Below are 16415 nucleotides of genomic sequence, written 5' to 3'. Positions count from 1 at the left end.
AAATTCCATATGATGGACCTGGGAGTGACAGCAGATGTGGTCATTAAACCCTGCTTTTGCTAGAACAGTTCCCCTCAGAATGTTGCCAAGCATATGAAAGTAAAAGTGTTAGTGGCTCAGTCTTGTCCAGCACACAGTAGGCACTTAATGAGTGTGTGTGGATTCTCCATAGTGAGCAGGGGCTGGGAAGGGTGAGAGGTGGGGGTGAGGGAAAGGGTCCAGGCTTGTGGCCAGCCAGGTTCCTCCTCCAGGCGGGCACATCTGTATGAGTGCTTATGTGTGAACAGCGATTGGTAGAGAAAATGCAAGTCAGCAGCTTCCTTAGCGCGTCTTCGTGGTTTCTCCCTATCTAGGGAGCCAGACAAGGACACACCTGAGTGAGAACTGTCCCTGCGCTACCACTGACAGCCTTTCTGAACCTCCTGGGTCTCCGTTTTCCCGTATAACAAGTGGAACAGTGCGATGCTTGGGGTTTGATTCAAATACTCCAGCACAATACCACGAAAGATTTTGAGGGTATAGATGAAACAAGGTCGGCTGTGAACTGACAATTATTGAAACTGCACCTCGGATCCTTTAGGAGTTCCTCTTATCGTTCTCTCTACGTAGGGGCATGTTTGAAAATTGCCACAAAGATCCACTTGAAAAAATAAGAACAGGGGAGAAAAACGCTCTCTCTCTCGTTCGGTTACTGTGAAAGCCAGCGAAGATATGACAAGAGCAGCTGCAGCAACACCACAACCATTTACTGGGCGCTGATGGGGTGGCAGGCACCCGGCGGAACCCTGGTTAAGTTCCTTCCCACTCCTCCGCGCGTCCGAAGGCCAATGGCAGCAAGTGCCTACAAGTAAGGGAATCCCTGGCCTCCCCGCAAACTCCTCCCCCTTTCTCTCCGCCCTCCGCGGCCCCTCCTCCCTCCGAGGAAGCGCTGGGCTAGGGCCCAGCAGGTGTGGGGTTAAGGCAGCCTGTCCCGGGGCCCCCGCAACAGCAGCAGCGGCAGCGGCAACTGCACCAGCAGTGGCGGTGGCAGACCTGGCCCCGGGCCAGTTGGCCGGGAGCCCCAGGAGCGAGAGAGGGCGGAGGAAGAGGGGAAGGAGGAGGAGGAGAGGAGCAGTCAGCAGGCCCGAGGAGGCAGGACTTCCTGGTGTGGGGGTTGTCAACAGCCCAGAAAGAGAAAGACCGAGAGGAGCGGAGAAAGACCTATCGGTGCCACGCGGGAGGAGACTTGGGAGGGCCAGTCGCCGCGACGAAAACCGAGGCGGCAGCACCTGCGGGATCAGGGGGAAGGGGCTGAGCCGCCCCCCTCTCGCTTCAGTCCGCCGAGCCTGGGGACCTCAGAGGCCGCGCTTGAGCTCCGCCAAGGAGGCGGGAGTTCCTTCTTTTCTGGACAGCAAACTTTCCGCGGAGATGCCTTGCGGGGCGAGGTGCGGCCCCCAAAGAGAACCCGACAGCCTCTGATCGCCGCCTGCGCGCCCCCCCACCCCCACCCCGAGCTGCTGGGGCCAAGGAGGCCCCAGGGAAGGAACAACCCCACACCTTAGGCGGCCGGGACCCCCGGCCCAGCTCGGTGGCCGCAGTCGAGAGGTAGGGCTCTAGGCTGGGCGGGGCAACGGGGCAGAGCCTGCCCGGGGGATGGGGGAGCTGGGGTGCGGGGGTGGGGGGTGGGTGGGGAGGTGGTGCTGAGGGGCGCTCGGAGGCCCCGCACAGGCCTCCCCGCGGCCTGGCCGGGCTGAGAAGCAGCTTCACCCCTGTTCGCCCAGACTTTGGAGCCCTTGCTCTTGCAACGACTTGGGTTCCCACGAGTTTGAATCCCAGGGAGAAGTGCCCAACTTTGGGTCTGGGCTGCCTCTTCCTGCTCTCTGTTCCTGGCCCGGATCTCTTCCCTCTGCTCGGGTCTCTGTCATTTCTGTCTTTGTCTTTGGGTGTCTGGCGGTTTCCCCTTCCTCCCCCATTCTGCTCCCCAGAGAGGAAGCCCTAGAGGTGGCCTGCCCACTGCTTTCACACACACACACACACACACACACACAGACACAGACACATTCTCTCTCTCTCTCTCTCTCTCTCCCTCTCTCTTTCTAGTTTGCAAACTCAGCTCTGGAGTTCAGCAACGACAGCAGCAGGAAAAACCTGCCCCTGCCCCCCCACGCCCGCCGCCTCCCCTACCCTGTTCTCCCTTCACCAACCAGCCACCCCCCAGTTCCCGCAAGGCCCTCCTGCCATGTCAGACCCAGACATAAGCAGGGGCCCTGATGTCCCCGCCATGTGGCCCCCCTGCTCCAGGGGTGCCTGAGCCCCTTGAAGAGCCACCACCAGCCCCCTGCCCACCTTGGCCCAGTCCTGAGCCCCAGGGACCATGAGTGGGGGCAAGAAGAAGAGTAGTTTCCAAATCACCAGCGTCACCTTGGACTATGAGGGTCCGGGGAGCCCAGGGGGTTCAGATGCCCCTGCCCTGCCTGCCCCCCCTGGGCCACCGGCCCCTACCGGGCCATCAGCCCCGGCCCCCACCGGGCCCCCACCCCGCCTGCCCAATGGGGAGCCCAACCCCGAGCCAGGGGGCAAGAGCACCCCCCGGAACGGCTCCCCGCCGCCTGGGGCCCCCGCCTCCCGTTTCCGGGTGGTGAAGCTGCCCCAAGGCCTGGGAGAGCCTTATCGCCGAGGCCGGTGGACGTGTGTGGATGTTTACGAGAGAGACCTGGAGCCCCCTAGCTTCGGCCGGCTCCTGGAGGGTATTCGAGGGGCCTCAGGGGGTAGCGGGGGCAGATCTTTGGATTCCAGGTTGGAGCTGGCCAGCTTGGGCCTGGGCGCCCCTACCCCACAGCCAGGCCTGTCTCAGGTCCCCACCTCCTGGCTCCGCCCGCCCCCTACCTCCCCTGGACCTCAGGCCCGCTCCTTTACCGGGGGACTGGGCCAGCTGGCAGTGCCCGGCAAGGCCAAGGTGGAGACACCCCCCCTGTCGGCCTCCCCACCCCAGCAGCGCCCCCCAGAGCCTGGGACCGGGGATAGCGCGGGCCCTTCCCGGGCTGCCACGCCCCTACCCACCTTGAGGGTAGAAGCAGAGGCAGGAGGCTCCACGGCAGCGGCGGGGACCCCTCCACTGCCCCGTGGGAAGGATGGAGCCTTGCGGCTGAGGATGGAGTTGGTTGCTCCAGAGGAGATGGGACAGGTAAGAGCTGGGTTCCAGGGTTTGGGCAGACACCCGAGGGGCAGTGCTTGGCCCTTACTTCTATACTGACCTATGCTGACCTCTGCCTGCTCCCTGGACACCTGTTTGTCAGATCAGACTGTCTTTCTTCCTGCCATCTCACTTGGAAGCCCATTCCTGCTCCTTACATGGCCCTGTTTTCTCTCTTAGGCTCCCTCTTCCCCATGTTCTGTCCTTCTTTCTCTTTGGCCTTTCACGTGTTGCCTTTGACCTGAGTGTTCATCTCCACGTAGCCCAGTTCTGTCTCTCTTGGAGATGTGGCCTTCTCACTTCGGCCTTCACCTTCTGTCTTGGTGTCACTTCTTCAGGCTCTGAGGGTGGAAGCCCCAGGCAGGGCTGGGGTAACTGGGCCTCTGGAAGCTGCTGAGTTTGAGGGAGAAGAGAAAAAGTAGGCACTCCACTGTAAATCTGTCCTCTGCAGTCCCTCTCCAGTTGGGGAAGGGCATCTTCTTTCTTTTCACTAGCCACACTCCCAGCCCCATCTCTAGCTTCATCCCAAGACATTGAAGAATTGGGTGGGGGTGAGGGAACCTGTTACAAGGATGGGACTTGGGCTGGTTTGTCCTTTCTGCTCCCAGTTGTCTGTCTCCGTTCCCCGTGTCTGAGCCTCTCCAAGATCAATCACTGGGGGTGGCCACCGTGGAGCGGGAGAGAGGTGGGAGGTGGCCGAGAAAGGACTCAATCCTTGGCTCATTCTGCTTGCTGCCTCCAAAAGAGGGACAAGTCTGGGCTGGGAGGCAGGATGCCTGGGTCCTTGAGGGTGGGAGGGGGTGGGCAGCCGGGGATGTTGGATGCATCTGTCCTGAAGGAGAAAATAACACCTTGGACGCAGGACGAAAGGCAGGGAGTGTGAGGATGAGAACTTTTCCCCTTCCTGGCCTTGGGCACAAACCACAGTATAAAAATAACCTGAGACTGTGTGTCTGGGCCTTGTCAGGACCGGTCAGGACCGGCTCCCCCCACCCCCTCCTGGCCTCAAACTCACATCTCTCATGCAACTCCCCCCCGCACTTTTCTTGAGTTCTTTCATTCAGTTCCTACCCCAGGGGAGAAGATGTGTGTCCTTTGCTGGTCCCTCTCCCCACATGCTTCCAAAGCAAGCCCCCTTTGCCCCTAGCCTCGGCTCTTTCTATCCTTAAGCCCTGCCTGAGCGTCCTCTGGGCCCACAGACCCTGCCCCTCTCCCCTCTGCATCCCCAGCTCCCTTTCCTTCCCCCACGTCTTGATCTATTCCTGTGTGTGGGTATCCATGCTGCTGTTTCCCTGCCCCCAAGGCTGTCTCCATCTCCACTCCCCCCATGCCTCTTCTCCCTGGGTTGCTTCTAATAGGGGCCTGAAGGCGGGCCGGGGGCATCACCTGGGCCCCTTCCTCTGTTTAGTCCGGCAACCACCTTGGACTCTCAGTTCTTGACTTTTCCGAGAAGCTGGGGCCTCCTGGGGCCTCACAGAGGCGTCTTGTTCCTGTGGCCCCCGCCCTTTTGCAGCCACCTCTAGCGCCTGTTGGGCTGTGTGGGTCCACGCCCAGGCTCCACCTCCATTCATCTCCGCAACTTCTCTCCCCACCAGCCCCCGAGAGCCAAGCTCAGGAGCAGAACTTCACCTGAGTCCCTAGAAGTTTGAGAGGAGAGACTAAAATGGGCAGAGGAGGGGTGAGCGGGGAGGAGGCGGAGGACCAGTTTCTGAGAATTCATTCATTCTACAAATAGCTATTGAACAAACTATAAGCTCTGCCCTCTGGAGTTTACCTTCCAGCAGCAGAGAGGCAAAAATAATTTTATTCCAGATAATAGTAGGGACTACAAAAAGAAAAAAGAACAGTTTAGTGGAACTCACGAGTCAAAGGATGGAAAAATGCCCCTCTGAGGAAGTGACGTGTGAGTTGCATTAAGAAGTCAGGTGACAGAAGGCACACTCTCTGACTAGCCTCTGATTAGGGGTCCTGGCTTAGGTGGGGGAAAGGTACTGGAGGGCAGACCGGAGCCCCTCTGTGATACCCCATGAGCCACTTTTTGGAAGCCACTCAACCCAGTCCTCGGATAGATCCTGTTTCCCTTGCCTCTGGTACCTGCCCAGTGCCTTCCCCAGAGCCAGGGGAAAGGAGGTCTGTGGGGGAAGGACACCTGTGTCCTCGAAGACAGAGGGGATGTGTGGGGAGAGCTGGGGAGGGAGGAAGACTACTAGGCAAGTTGTAAGGTTGGATCTTTTCTCTTGCTCAATGTGACGGTTCCTACCTGTCTGTCTCCAGGTGCCCCCGGTTGACTCTCGCCCCAGCTCCCCAGCCCTCTACTTCTTCCCTGATGCTAGTCTGGTTCACAAGTCTCCAGACCCTTTTGGAACAGCGGCTGCCCAGAGCCTCAACTTCGCCCGCTCCATGCTGGCCATCAGTGGCCACCTGGACAGCGATGATGATAGGTAGGTGGGCTCCGGCTCCCCCCCCACCCAGCACCTGGGATAACTGTGGGGAAACTGCCTGGTAGGTGTCCTTCCCCCCAGCTTGAACTTGGAGAGGACTTCTTAAACAGAGAAGCTCAGCCTGGGCATGAAACTGGGCAAAGCTAATTTGAGACCTACTCCCCTCTCTCTGTGGAGAGAGCTGGGTGGGACTCCCTGGCTTAAGACTGTCAAATTGTAGACTTTTTTTTTTTGAGTTTGAAGGGAGTCATTGTTGTCAAATTCCAGAGCTCTTGCAGATTTAGCGATCATCTGGCCAACCCTAAGAATTTACTGGCAACTGTGCAGGAGACCAGAATGGGGAGTCGGTCTCCTCCCCATCCCCCTCCTCCCTCCCAAGGGCAGTGGGACTCCTGACTGTAGAGGTGACATCCTCAGACTCCATGCAGACTACTTTAGGGTCCTGGGACCCCTAGTACCAAGAAAGCAGGTCCCTAAGTTTCTCTTCTCGGTACTAGGATCACCCTGGGCTCTGAGCCCTTCCCAGAGGCCAAGGCCAAGCCCGAGCCGTGGAGAGGCTGGCTCTCGGTCACAGGGAAGGCACAGGAGAGCAGGATCTGCTGGGGTTTGCCCTTCAGGAGAGAGTGTCCCGTTCATGGCACGGTGGGCAGAACTTCCTGTTTCAAGGGCCAGGTTTCAACATAGGAATGTCAGCAAACCGAAAGGGGAGGGACGAAATGGCGAGTCAGATGGTCAAGCGGCTGCCTTCTGGCTGTGGACTGACAGGAACCCAGGAGAGGGGCCAAGGAGTCGCCACTTTCATTTTGGAGGGAGGAGTGGGACTTCCTGTTTGAAGCCCTTAGGGGGAGGGACTTCCTGTTGGGAGGCCACCAAGGGGCAGGGCATTGTAGGTGCTGGGGGAGTTGTTCCAGAAAGGAGTCTCTCCTTCCTGACTTGCACTCAAGTGGTGCCCCCCTCCCCTTGAATCAGGGACTGAGTGTTTGTCTTGGGGGCAGAGAGGAAAAGAAGGTGATAGCCAATGGGACGAAGGGGTGAGGGGCCTGCTGGGGGCACCTGGAGAATGAGGGACAGAGCAGGGGTGGGCCGGCCGCCTCTGGGCTCCCTCCTCTAGGGAATGAGTGAGGTCAGCCGGGAGAGTCACCTGCCCCCGTGGCTGCTATTCTCAGCGCTTCCCACCCTCTCCCCCTCCCACTCCCACTTGGGAGGTTTGCTGGCAGGGAGGGCTCCCTTCCCTCCTCCACCTCTGTTGATTTCAGAGGCCAGGCTCCTACTTTCTCTTAGCGAGTTCTGCTTCCTGAAGCCTCCTGAGCTCTATTCTTTTGAGCTGTTCCTCCCTCCCTTCCTCCCTCTGTCCCACCCCCTCAAACACCCCAGTCTGACCGGTCTGCCTCCCAGCCTCCACTTTACCCTGCTGAGCTCCAAGCCTCTGGGGCTCAGGCCCAGCCCAGCCCCTCATGCTCCACCCTGCTGGGCCAGCGGGTTTGGGTTGGGCTACCTCCTTAGCCCCCTGGAATGGGGCGTGTAGCCCCCACCTCATTTCTCTGCTGTGCCTGGAGCTGGCAGAACAGGATATATGAGTGGCATGGGGCCTCCCTTTTGATTAGGGAGAGTGGGTTGGCATATTAAGTGCCTGAATCCCAGGTGGGCAGTTGGGGGTGCCTGACCATTCTAGAAATCTGGGGATGGGAGAACAGAGGGTGAAATCATGGTGAAATCAAACTGTTCACGTGCTCCTGGGTTATAAGAACCTTCCTGCCCCCAACAGGGCCTGGAGGTTGAAAAGTACTTGAATAAATGGATGGATGGATGGATGAGGGGATAGGTGGATGGTTGGGTAGATGGCCAGCATGGGGGATCTGAGTATTACAAGGAATAAATTATAGGAACTCAGGAAAGAAATGGTGCATTTGTTTATCTAGTGCTTCCTTGGGGTCAGATGCTACTTCTTATCTCACATAATTCTAAGAGCAACTCCATGATCCCTCTTTCTAGATGAAGAAAACTGAGACTCGGAGGAGGAAGGTTTTAGAAACTTGTCCAAAGTCACCCCAGTAGTTAAGTGGCAGGCCTGCTGTTGGAGCCTGAGTTGGCCCCTAAAGCCACTTTCTCCACTCTCCTACTGAAATGCCTGTGTCCCAAGAGGAAAGGCGGAGACAGCCATCTCTGGGATGCCCTTTCTCTCCAGGACAGAGGCAGAGATGGCTCTCCCAATCTGGGCGAGGAGCCATCCTCCGCTCCCTGGCCTGGCCCCACCCCAGAGGCACCACAGATCTGGGAGGGGGTATAGACAGGGCAGCCGGATGCCACTTTGTTGGCCTCTGGCCCAGCCCCTGGGGGCTCCTCAAAACACGTTGAGGAAGCAGGACTGGCCCTTGTCCCCAGCATGGGAAGCCCTCCTCTCTCCTAGATGTCCAGTTTCTTCCTCCGATCTTCATTTTGAGGCTGTTTCGTTTGACCTTCAAAAAGGAGGACTAGCCTCTACCGCTATCCTTGCCCCAGGACCTAAGAGTCCTGCAGGGCCAGAGTCCCCTGTTATGTACTGCACAACTCCAGGGGGCGCCACTCACACTTGAAGTCATGACAGTTTTCGAGAAGATGGCAATAAGTGTCTTGCAAGATTTTATTCTGACTCACACAAAGTTGCTTTGGGGGCTTGTGGTGAAGGCTGATCCCATCCAGTCAACTTCAAAGCTTCCCACTCCAGACCCTGATCAGGAATTCCAGCACAGTGCCAGCGGTCCCTCACTCAGGGGTTCTCAAAGGGAGGGCTTGGGTTGCCAGAGTCCTGGTCCCTTGAAATTCTAATGTTAGAAAGTGCCAGTGAAAAGTGCTGTCAGAACCTCTCCAGCGCTAGACAAACAGGAGATAATCATCTATCAGCCAACAAATGTTTATTGTTGTATTTTTCCTTTATTTCTGGCAAGAAGGAACAACTTACTTGGCATCTTTACCGAGTGTCCGCCAAGCAAGGCCAGTGTTCCTATTCCTGCGGATCTGCCCCTCCTTGGTCTCTGTGTGTCTGTGTGTACTGGTAGGGGTGGGGGTTCTCTGGTGGCTCAATCTCCACCCAGGTGTCTTGGTTTGAAACAACCTGAAAATTGCTTAGATGCTCCAGCCGGCTGGCCCTCCCTCTGCTTTTAATCTTGTCCTCTCCCCGTAAACCCCGAGTGTCCCAGGTGTCCTTCCCCTACCTCATCCCATCCTGCCCTCACAGGCCTCGTCGCCCTGTTGGTTACTCCAGCTGTCAGTGGCTTCCCCACCCAGACCTTGGATGGGAAATGGAAAATTCCTAGTGCCCTTGTGCTCTCTTCCTGGCTGCAGGGCCCCATGCAAGGGTCACCTTGGGTTGAGTGCTAATTCCCCCCACGGGGAAGCAAGTTGGAACTGACAACCAGGAGAGAGGGCTTGACAAGGGAGCACCACGGCGAGGCATTCAGCATGTAGGGGGATTGGGGCCACCTTTCCCTGAGAGGGGCGAAGCTGGGGGCCAGAGATCAGGATCGGGGCTCCTGCGGTACTGGGGTGGGGGGTGGGTATGGGTGGAGGGCTGGTCTCAGGGCTGAGGGGGCTGAGGCAGAAGCCTGACAGGGGCGGGTGGTGAGCCACGGGGTAAGGAGAGGGAGCCTTCGAGGAGAGGACAGGGCGCAAAGGACAGTGCAGGCCCTGGGCCATGGAGAGACCAGCTTGGGGGAGAGCCAGATTCTGGGACCCGGAGCCTGGCCCTGGGGACCATTGAGCCAGGCTTGAGTCGACCTCTGGTGGCCACTTAATAAACTGCAGCCAGACCTGCTCTCCTCTCCCTGCCACCCTGCTCCCAGGAATCTTCAAAGCACCTCCACCTCTTCCACAGGATCCCACCTCCAGCCTCCCCTTCCCACCTCTTCTTAAGCTCTCGCTCCCTCTGAGATCCTAGATAGCAGACCCGGGTTCCAGGTCCATAGGCTGGTACTTGTCTTTCAGTCTCTTTCTGTTGCCATGGTAACCTTTCCCGGTCTTCGTCACCCTCATTGTAGGCGGTGCGGGGGACCCTCTGGCTGGGCCCCAGGGGCCACCCCTGATGTGGCCTTCATGCTTCAGGGAGGTGCTTCTAGTCCAAGGAAGACCACATGCACATCAGAGATGTGCCCCCCACCCCCAGTCACCTCCACTCCCTTCCTCACCTCCCAGCTGAGAGCAGCTGAGGCCTTGAGGGAGGCCGTGTTCACCCGGAGGGAGCAGGATGGGGTCAGAGGTGGAAAAGGCCTCCCAGGGCCAGGCTCCCCCTTCACACCCTTCACACCGCTCCCTGACCCAGGCTTCTGGCCCCGCAGCCCCTCCCTCGACTCGGCCCACCAGCTGACTGTCCTCAGCCGGCCCCCTCCCCTCCGCGCTGGGATTGGTGCCAGGGTGAGAAGGGGACGCTGGCACTGAGCGTGTCTGGGAATTCCCGCCCACCATGGAGCCGGCGGGAGGGGGTCCCCGTGTCCCTGAGGAGCCAATAGCAGCCAGGCTTTGCCCTGGGGGGTGGTGTATATCTTTCAGGCCAGCACCCCCTAGGCACTGTCTCCCTTCTGCCTGCCTGACACCAGCCAGACTCTGCTCTGCCCGGGGGGCTTTGAGCCCCCCAGGCGGTCCTTCTGCTGCAGCCCTCTCCTTCTGGGGAGGCCTGAGGACCCTTGCTCCTCAGGCATGGCCCAGCCAGGGGTGTCTGTCAAATCCCTGGTGTCCTCCTATGAGACACGAGTGGTGGGGATGGCTCCGGCACCTCCCCGGAAAAGGGGCTGTGTCTCTTCTCCTTGCTCCCCTCGGGGAGCTTCCCCCATCCGAGGGGCATCTGGACCCCCACCCCACCGGGGCCTAGGGGGGCCTGGGCAGCGGCCCTCACCCCGCTGGGGGATGGACAAAACCCTCCTGTCCCTGATTCTCTACTGTCACAGGTACAGGCAGGGGTCTGGGCGGGAGGCTGCGGCGAATGGGGCTTGTGGAGGAGGCCAGAGCCCATGCCGAGGAAGCACCTGGAAGGCAGTGGGCTGGGGTGTCCAGACACCTGGCCTGGCACCTCTTCCTTCTCCTCACCTCTCATCTCCCTGTGTCTCTCCAGTGGCTCCGGAAGCCTGGTTGGCATTGACAACAAGATCGAACAAGCCATGGTAAGAGAAGCCATCTTGATCCCAGCAGGTCCCTGTTCGAGTGCTGATCCGAAGCCCCATCCCCTCCATTGTTAGGCATACTGACTCCCAGCTGCTCGACCTGCTCCCAGCTGGGTTCCCATGGATCCTCCACCCCTTCTTGTCTACACCTGAACCCTCGACATACCTTGGTTCCTAGCCTGCTCCAGGCCCCCATTTCTGTCTTTGAGCCCTGACCTTGTCTCTGTCCAGCGTCCTTACCCATCCCCGTCTCCCACACCCTGCCCCTTCCCTGGCTGACTTCTTCCCCAGCACTCCCCCGTCATCTGGGAGCAGGGAGATCTCTTAACACCCACCTCCTCAAGGCACCGGGCAGGGGCTGAGGGTGGGCTGGTCTGGGACCCTGACACTTCTTTGCCTGTCCTTGGACCCCCCAGGACTTGGTGAAATCCCACCTCATGTTTGCGGTCCGGGAGGAGGTGGAGGTGCTGAAGGAGCAGATCCGGGACCTGGCAGAGCGGAACGCCGCGCTGGAGCAGGAGAACGGACTGCTGCGTGCCCTGGCCAGCCCCGAGCAGCTGGCTCAGCTGCCTTCCTCGGGGGTCCCCCGGCTTGGACCCCCAGCGCCCAACGGGCCCTCAGTCTGAGCCTCCCTTCCCTCACAATGTGCCTTTGGGGGCCACCACAGCTGCTAGGCCTTGTGCCAGCTGCCTGCCCCCTCTTCCTATGCAGCTTTAATGCCCCCTGATCCCTGGGGATGGGAGTCGAAGGCTGAAAAGGGGCCTGGCCCCACCCTTCCTTGATGTCCCTGCAGTGCCCAGGGACTGGGCTGGGGCCATCCCTGCACATTGATGGAGGAGGGAGGTCATCAGGACGGCCGTTGGATGGAGCCCCCCTCCTCCCTTCCCAGCTGTCAGTGTCCCGGGACCTCCGGCGATAGATGGCTCGGGGGAGTTGGAGGCTCCCTAGCAGCTGTCCCCACCTTGTTCCCTGGAGCGTGCCCTCCTCTCCTCTGCTAGGGGCAGGAGGACGGACAGTGTATCTGGAAGTTCTGGGATTCAGGTTGTTATTGAAATAATAATTATAATTAAAAAATCCGAAGAAACTTGAATCTGGAGGTTTGCATCTTGTCGCTTGCGTCCAGATGGGGGACTGGCACCGCCAGTTTCCACTTGTGAGAGAAAAACTGAGGCTGTGGGCTCCTCTGAAGCTCTTGCCCTGGCTGGGGAGGGGAGATGTGGCTCAGCGTGGAGATGTGGGAGGAAAAGGGAGCCCACGGCCTGGGTCCTGGGAAGGGGCAGGCCAGGCGAGGAAGAGGGAGTGGGGAAGGGGGGACGTCGGCCCATGTGCTGGTGGGGGACGGGAACAATGGGGCCTTTGGTGATTGTGCAGGATCCTCCCCCCCACCCCAGCTTCCCAGCGTGTCCCCTCTGCGGGCTGGATCCGGGTGGCTGCTTGGGGGCGGGGCGGGGGGCCCTGAATGGGCCCCTTGTCTCAACGCTGGGTGTGGGCCAGCCTCCCCGGGCACACTATGCCCTCGCCAGGCCTGGCCAGCCTCCGTGGCCTCCACCCCCAGCTGGCTGACGCTGAGGCCCTGCGGGTGAGCGGGCCCCTCCCTGACAGCCTCAGCTCCCGTCCCAGGAGGAAGAGGCAGGTGGGGAGAAGGACCCCATCTAGTGGGGAAGCGGGGAAGCAGCAGCCGCTACTCAGGAGGGCCCTGGCCCCAACTCGTGGGGACGTGCGGAGAGCGAGAGAGATCCTGGGGGCTGACTTGGGGTTTGGACTCCCCACCCAGTGGCTCCCTAGATTTACGACTTTGGCAGGCTCTCCTGGTTTTCCCGAATCTCAGCTTCCTCCTTGGTGAAATGGCCCTGACAAGAATACCTACCTGAAGGGCAGCTGGGAGGGGTTACATGACATCATACATGGGAAATGAACAAGAAGTACCAGGTGTTCACTAACTGTGAGTTTCCCTTCCTTGGATTTGGGGGAAGGAGGGTCAAGGGCACAGGGACTGGCTCTGGGGGTCCTGGAAGGGCCTCAGGGGTTGGGGTCATGGCCAGGCAGACTCTCACAATGGTCTAGAACTCTCTCTCCCTCTGGGTTCTCATCCACTTTTGACTCCTCTCCCTGTCTCAGGGAGGGGAGGAATGGCCTAGGATGAGTTACTGGGGGGATCTCTCCTCCTGGATTCCCTATTTCTTTCTTCACTGCTGTGCCTGAAGCTCCCCAGAGACCCCTTAGGTGGCAGCCACTGGCCCGCAGCCTTTCCTCCCTCCCCGTCCCCACTGAACTAAATGCTGGTTCTGCCCCCTTCTTGGGGCTTGTGTAATCGGGAGAAATGGCGGTGGTTATTAGGTTCTTCCGATGGATTTGGCAAAAGATTAGCCGCTGGGTAAGTTTCAGAGCCCCTTTCTCTCAACATGCTGGGGTGGGAGATGCTGGTCAGTGACCTTCAGGTCACAGAAACCCCCCCACTCCCTCACCTGGCCTCCTGCCCCTCCTGGCCTCCGGGGGCCAGACAAGCCAGGGAGGGAGGAGGTGAGGGATGGGACAGCTGGGGAGGAGGCCAGGACACTCACTGCCCCTTCTTCTCTGGGCCTTCCCTTCTCCTGACAGTTTTCTCTTGCTCTGCCTCCTCTCTTCCGTCCCTCCTCTCCCTGTCTCGGTTCGTAGGTTTTCTTTTGGAAACACAAAGCTAAGTCAGTCATCATGGATCATACTGACTCCAAGAAAAATGAGTTGAAGGTGGAGAAGGCTTTCAAGGTGTCTGAGACTTTCAAGCTGGTTGAGCCCACCAAGGAGGCTAAGGTCTCCAAGATGGATGTGTCCCCTGAGGTGGTTGACCCCTGCCTGTTAGCCAAGACCACCGTGGATGGGGCTGCGGTGGAGGCGGGTCACCGTCGGAGATCACTGTTGCAGCTGCCCCAGGTGGCCGTCAAGTCCATCTCCAAGCTCATGGCCTCCGCCCTGCAGTCTGGCTGGCAGATGTGCAGCTGGAAGGTCAGCACTATGTCCTCTTTGTCCCCAATAACCCCTCCCTCTCCTCCTGGATCCCCCTTGCTCATTCATGCCGGAGGGAATGTAAAATGGTGTAGCCACTCCAGAAAAACAGTTTGGTCACTTCTTGTCAGACTAAACATGCAATTATCGTATGGCCTGGTGATTGTACTCCTGGGCACTTATCCCAGATAAATGAAAATTTATGTTCACACAAAAATCTGTACATGATGTTCATAGCAGCTTGATTCATAATAGCCCAAAACAACCCACATGTCCTTCAAGGAATGAGTGGTTAAAACTTTGCTATATCCATACCCTGGAATGCTGCTCAGCCATGAAAAGGAACAATATTGATACATACAACAATTTGAATGGTTCTGAGTGAAAACAACAAACCCCAAAAGCTTATATATATATCATACGATTCCGTTGACATTATATACCATTCCAGAAATAACAGAATTAGACAAACGGTGATCCGATTAGTGGTTTATGGTTTCCAGGGGCTGTGCACAGACGAGAGTTGGGGGAGGTGGATTGGTTATAAAAGGGCAACATGAGGGATCCTTGTGTGGATGGAATCTCCTGTATCTTCACTGTGGTCGTTGGATACAGGAACCTGCACATAGGATATAAAATTGGGTAGAATCCAACTCACAAATGAGTGCAAGTAGAACCGGGGAAATATGAGTAAATGCAGATCCGTGGATTGTATTGATGTCAATATCCTATGAACTAGAGCTCTGAAAGATTTTACTATTGAGGAAAAATAAAGGGAAAATCTTTACAAAAGATTTTACTGTTGTAAAGAGAAGACGGAATCCATTTCTCACAAATGCATGTGAGTCTACAATTATCTCAAAGTCAAAATTTTAGTTTAAAAAGGGAAATGTCTAGCTCACTATCAAGTCAATTTATTTTGGTTTTGAATAAGGTATTACTACATTAATAATAATTTTTAAAACTCCACCTTGGGACTTCACTGGTGGTCCAGTGGTTAGGACTCGGAGCTCTCACTGCTGAGACCTGGGTTCAGTCCCTGGTCGAGGAACTAAGATCCCACAAGCTGCTCAGTGCAGTCAAAAAATAAAATAAAAGTTCACCTGGTGCCCTGTGGAGGGAGGTCAGAAGGGGCCAGGAGCAGAGAGGCAGGAAGACCCACTGGAGGTGCTTGCAGTTCAGGTCAGCAGGGAAGAACATTCTGGATGGGGAGGGAGGCATCAGGTAGAACAAATTGATGGGTTGGAGGGATATTTAAGAGGTACGATTGTTGTACCAGGTGCTTGATTGGGTGGTGCTGAGGGCTCAGAAAGGGACAGACAGAGGTCAAAGCAGGCTGGAGTCACTCACTGGGAGCAGAGCCGACTTAGGGAAGAGAGTGACGAGTTTAGGGCGTTGGGACAGGATAAGTTGAGGTGTCAAAGTACATCTTCAGGGAGATGTCTAGAAAGCAGTGGGAAATATAGGCCTGAGGTCAAGAGAGCTTTGGGTTGGAGACTGTCCTTCATTTCTCCACGGAACTCTAGTGGGGACTCAAAGGTTGGTCAGACATGGTCCCTGGCTTCCAAGAACTTGGATGCTGGTATTGAAAACAGATGAGTCCACAGAACAAATCGTGTATAAAACGTGGTGTAACAGGGCAAACCCGAGAGTAGAGACAGCCCCAGAAGGCTTCCTGGAGGAGGCAGTACCCAAGCTGTCGCCTGACAGAAGAGGCGGTATTAAACAAGCCTTGCTGTTAACCTGCAGGTGTTTTCACCAGCAGTTTCTTCCTAGACCACGCTGTTCACCTGTGCTCATCTTCTTTCACAGTCATCTGTGAGTTCTACCTCAGTTGCCTCCCAAATGAAGACTGGGTCCCCCCTGGAGTCGCGAGAGGCTGCGATGCTGCGGGAAGTGTACCTGGTTCTGTGGGCAATCCGGAAACAGCTGCGGCAGCTGGCCCGTCGGCAGGAGAGCCGGCGCCGGCGCCACCTCCAGGCCCACATGGGCCCCCAGCCCGACCCAGCTCAGGGTCTGAAACAGGATGCCCGGAGTCCCCTCTAGGGGGGAGCCCTACATCCTCAGAAAGCCCCCGCCTCATTCTTAGGTAAGGTTGATGGGAGAGGTTAGAGCAGCAGGCCAGGAGTTGTGGGTGAGGAGAAGCTGTCACACTGTCACCTCTCATGGAGACTTGGAGGCCTGGCCGGGGCGGGTACCACATACACTCCCCTTCATTCCTTTCATTCAACTTGTAAAAAAATTATCACAATGTTGGGAAATAATATCAGATATTTCTGAGTAGATGTAGAGTGTATTTGTGGGTGGCCAGAGGCCACGAGGGGAACCTGGGCCACGAGGGGATCTGGGCGGCGGCTCGAGGCTGTGGGAGTAATCTCTGGACCTGCTGGGAGGGTGGGGTGTGGCGGTGGAGGGAGGTCTGGCCCTGGGTCACACGCCTCTCAGGGCTGAAGGCCTCTGGGCACTCTGCCCCGCCTGTCACGGTACCAGGTATCGGCACCGGTTCATTGAGGACACGCTGGGAACCGGGTGCTGAGCCCGCGCTCTCCCTGGAAATCCTGCAAGACTGACTGTTGCAGATGTTAGGGGCTCGTCCAAGGCCCCTCGCCGAACGAGACCGCGCTGGAATCTCCGCCTCCGCAGCCAGCCCACGGCTCTGCCTCTCCGGCCCTCCTGGGCTGGGCCACAGCG

The 16415-nt window shown here is 57.8% G+C and overlaps 2 protein-coding genes and 1 long non-coding RNA gene across 9 annotated transcripts; 2 read left to right on the top strand and 1 right to left on the bottom strand.

Moving 5' to 3' along the window:
- The first annotated feature begins 1166 nt into the window (after nt 1-1166).
- Nucleotides 1167-11832, top strand: TSC22D4 (TSC22 domain family member 4). Of its 2 annotated transcripts, XM_081556085.1 has the most exons (5): nt 1167-1584; nt 2080-3163; nt 5447-5613; nt 10694-10742; nt 11159-11832. In XM_081556085.1, the coding sequence occupies exons 2-5, from the start codon at nt 2354-2356 to the stop codon at nt 11366-11368; spliced, it is 1236 nt and encodes a 411-aa protein (XP_081412211.1). In that variant the 5' UTR covers nt 1167-1584; nt 2080-2353; the 3' UTR covers nt 11369-11832. The 2 variants fall into 2 exon arrangements, with proteins under 2 accessions (XP_081412211.1, XP_081412212.1); XM_081556086.1 differs by lacking the exons at nt 1167-1584; nt 2080-3163; nt 5447-5613 and adding an exon at nt 10211-10529.
- Nucleotides 8216-12752, bottom strand: LOC145531983 (uncharacterized). Its single transcript, XR_014072898.1, has 2 exons — nt 12610-12752; nt 8216-11943 (listed from the first exon to the last, which is right to left on the bottom strand). It is a non-coding gene; the product is annotated as an uncharacterized LOC145531983 (long non-coding RNA).
- SPACDR (sperm acrosome developmental regulator) lies at nt 12161-16007 on the top strand. 6 transcript variants are annotated; one of them, XM_081556090.1, is made up of 4 exons: nt 12161-12321; nt 12545-12684; nt 13398-13724; nt 15537-16007. In XM_081556090.1, exons 3-4 carry the CDS (start codon nt 13434-13436, stop codon nt 15768-15770), a joined length of 525 nt encoding a protein of 174 aa, XP_081412216.1. In that variant the 5' UTR covers nt 12161-12321; nt 12545-12684; nt 13398-13433; the 3' UTR covers nt 15771-16007. The 6 variants fall into 6 exon arrangements, with proteins under 6 accessions (XP_081412216.1, XP_081412218.1, XP_081412217.1 ...); XM_081556092.1 differs by having other exon boundaries at nt 12175-12371; XM_081556091.1 differs by having other exon boundaries at nt 12179-12375.
- The last annotated feature ends 408 nt before the right edge of the window (nt 16008-16415 follow it).

This window comes from Giraffa tippelskirchi, chromosome 13, assembly GCF_054371585.1.
Source record: "Giraffa tippelskirchi isolate mGirTip1 chromosome 13, T2T-mGirTip1v1.2.pri, whole genome shotgun sequence".
In the NCBI taxonomy this organism is placed as follows: Eukaryota; Metazoa; Chordata; class Mammalia; order Artiodactyla; family Giraffidae; genus Giraffa; species Giraffa tippelskirchi.
The sequence above is the reverse complement of the archived record's forward strand: the minus strand, read 5'-3'. Positions and strand labels throughout refer to the sequence as shown.

Bases quoted from the DNA above. Each gene is read 5' to 3' on its own strand.
- SPACDR (XM_081556088.1), top strand. From the start codon at position 13,063: ATGGCGGTGGTTATTAGGTTCTTCCGATGGATTTGGCAAAAGATTAGC. The intron at 13,117-13,397 runs GTAAGTTTCAGA...CTCGGTTCGTAG, and splicing joins GGCAAAAGATTAGCCGCTGG to GTTTTCTTTTGGAAACACAA. The intron at 13,725-15,536 runs GTCAGCACTATG...CTTCTTTCACAG, and splicing joins GGCAGATGTGCAGCTGGAAG to TCATCTGTGAGTTCTACCTC.
- TSC22D4 (XM_081556085.1), top strand. From the start codon at position 2,354: ATGAGTGGGGGCAAGAAGAAGAGTAGTTTCCAAATCACCAGCGTCACC. The intron at 3,164-5,446 runs GTAAGAGCTGGG...GTCTGTCTCCAG, and splicing joins CTCCAGAGGAGATGGGACAG to GTGCCCCCGGTTGACTCTCG. The intron at 10,743-11,158 runs GTAAGAGAAGCC...TGGACCCCCCAG, and splicing joins ACAAGATCGAACAAGCCATG to GACTTGGTGAAATCCCACCT.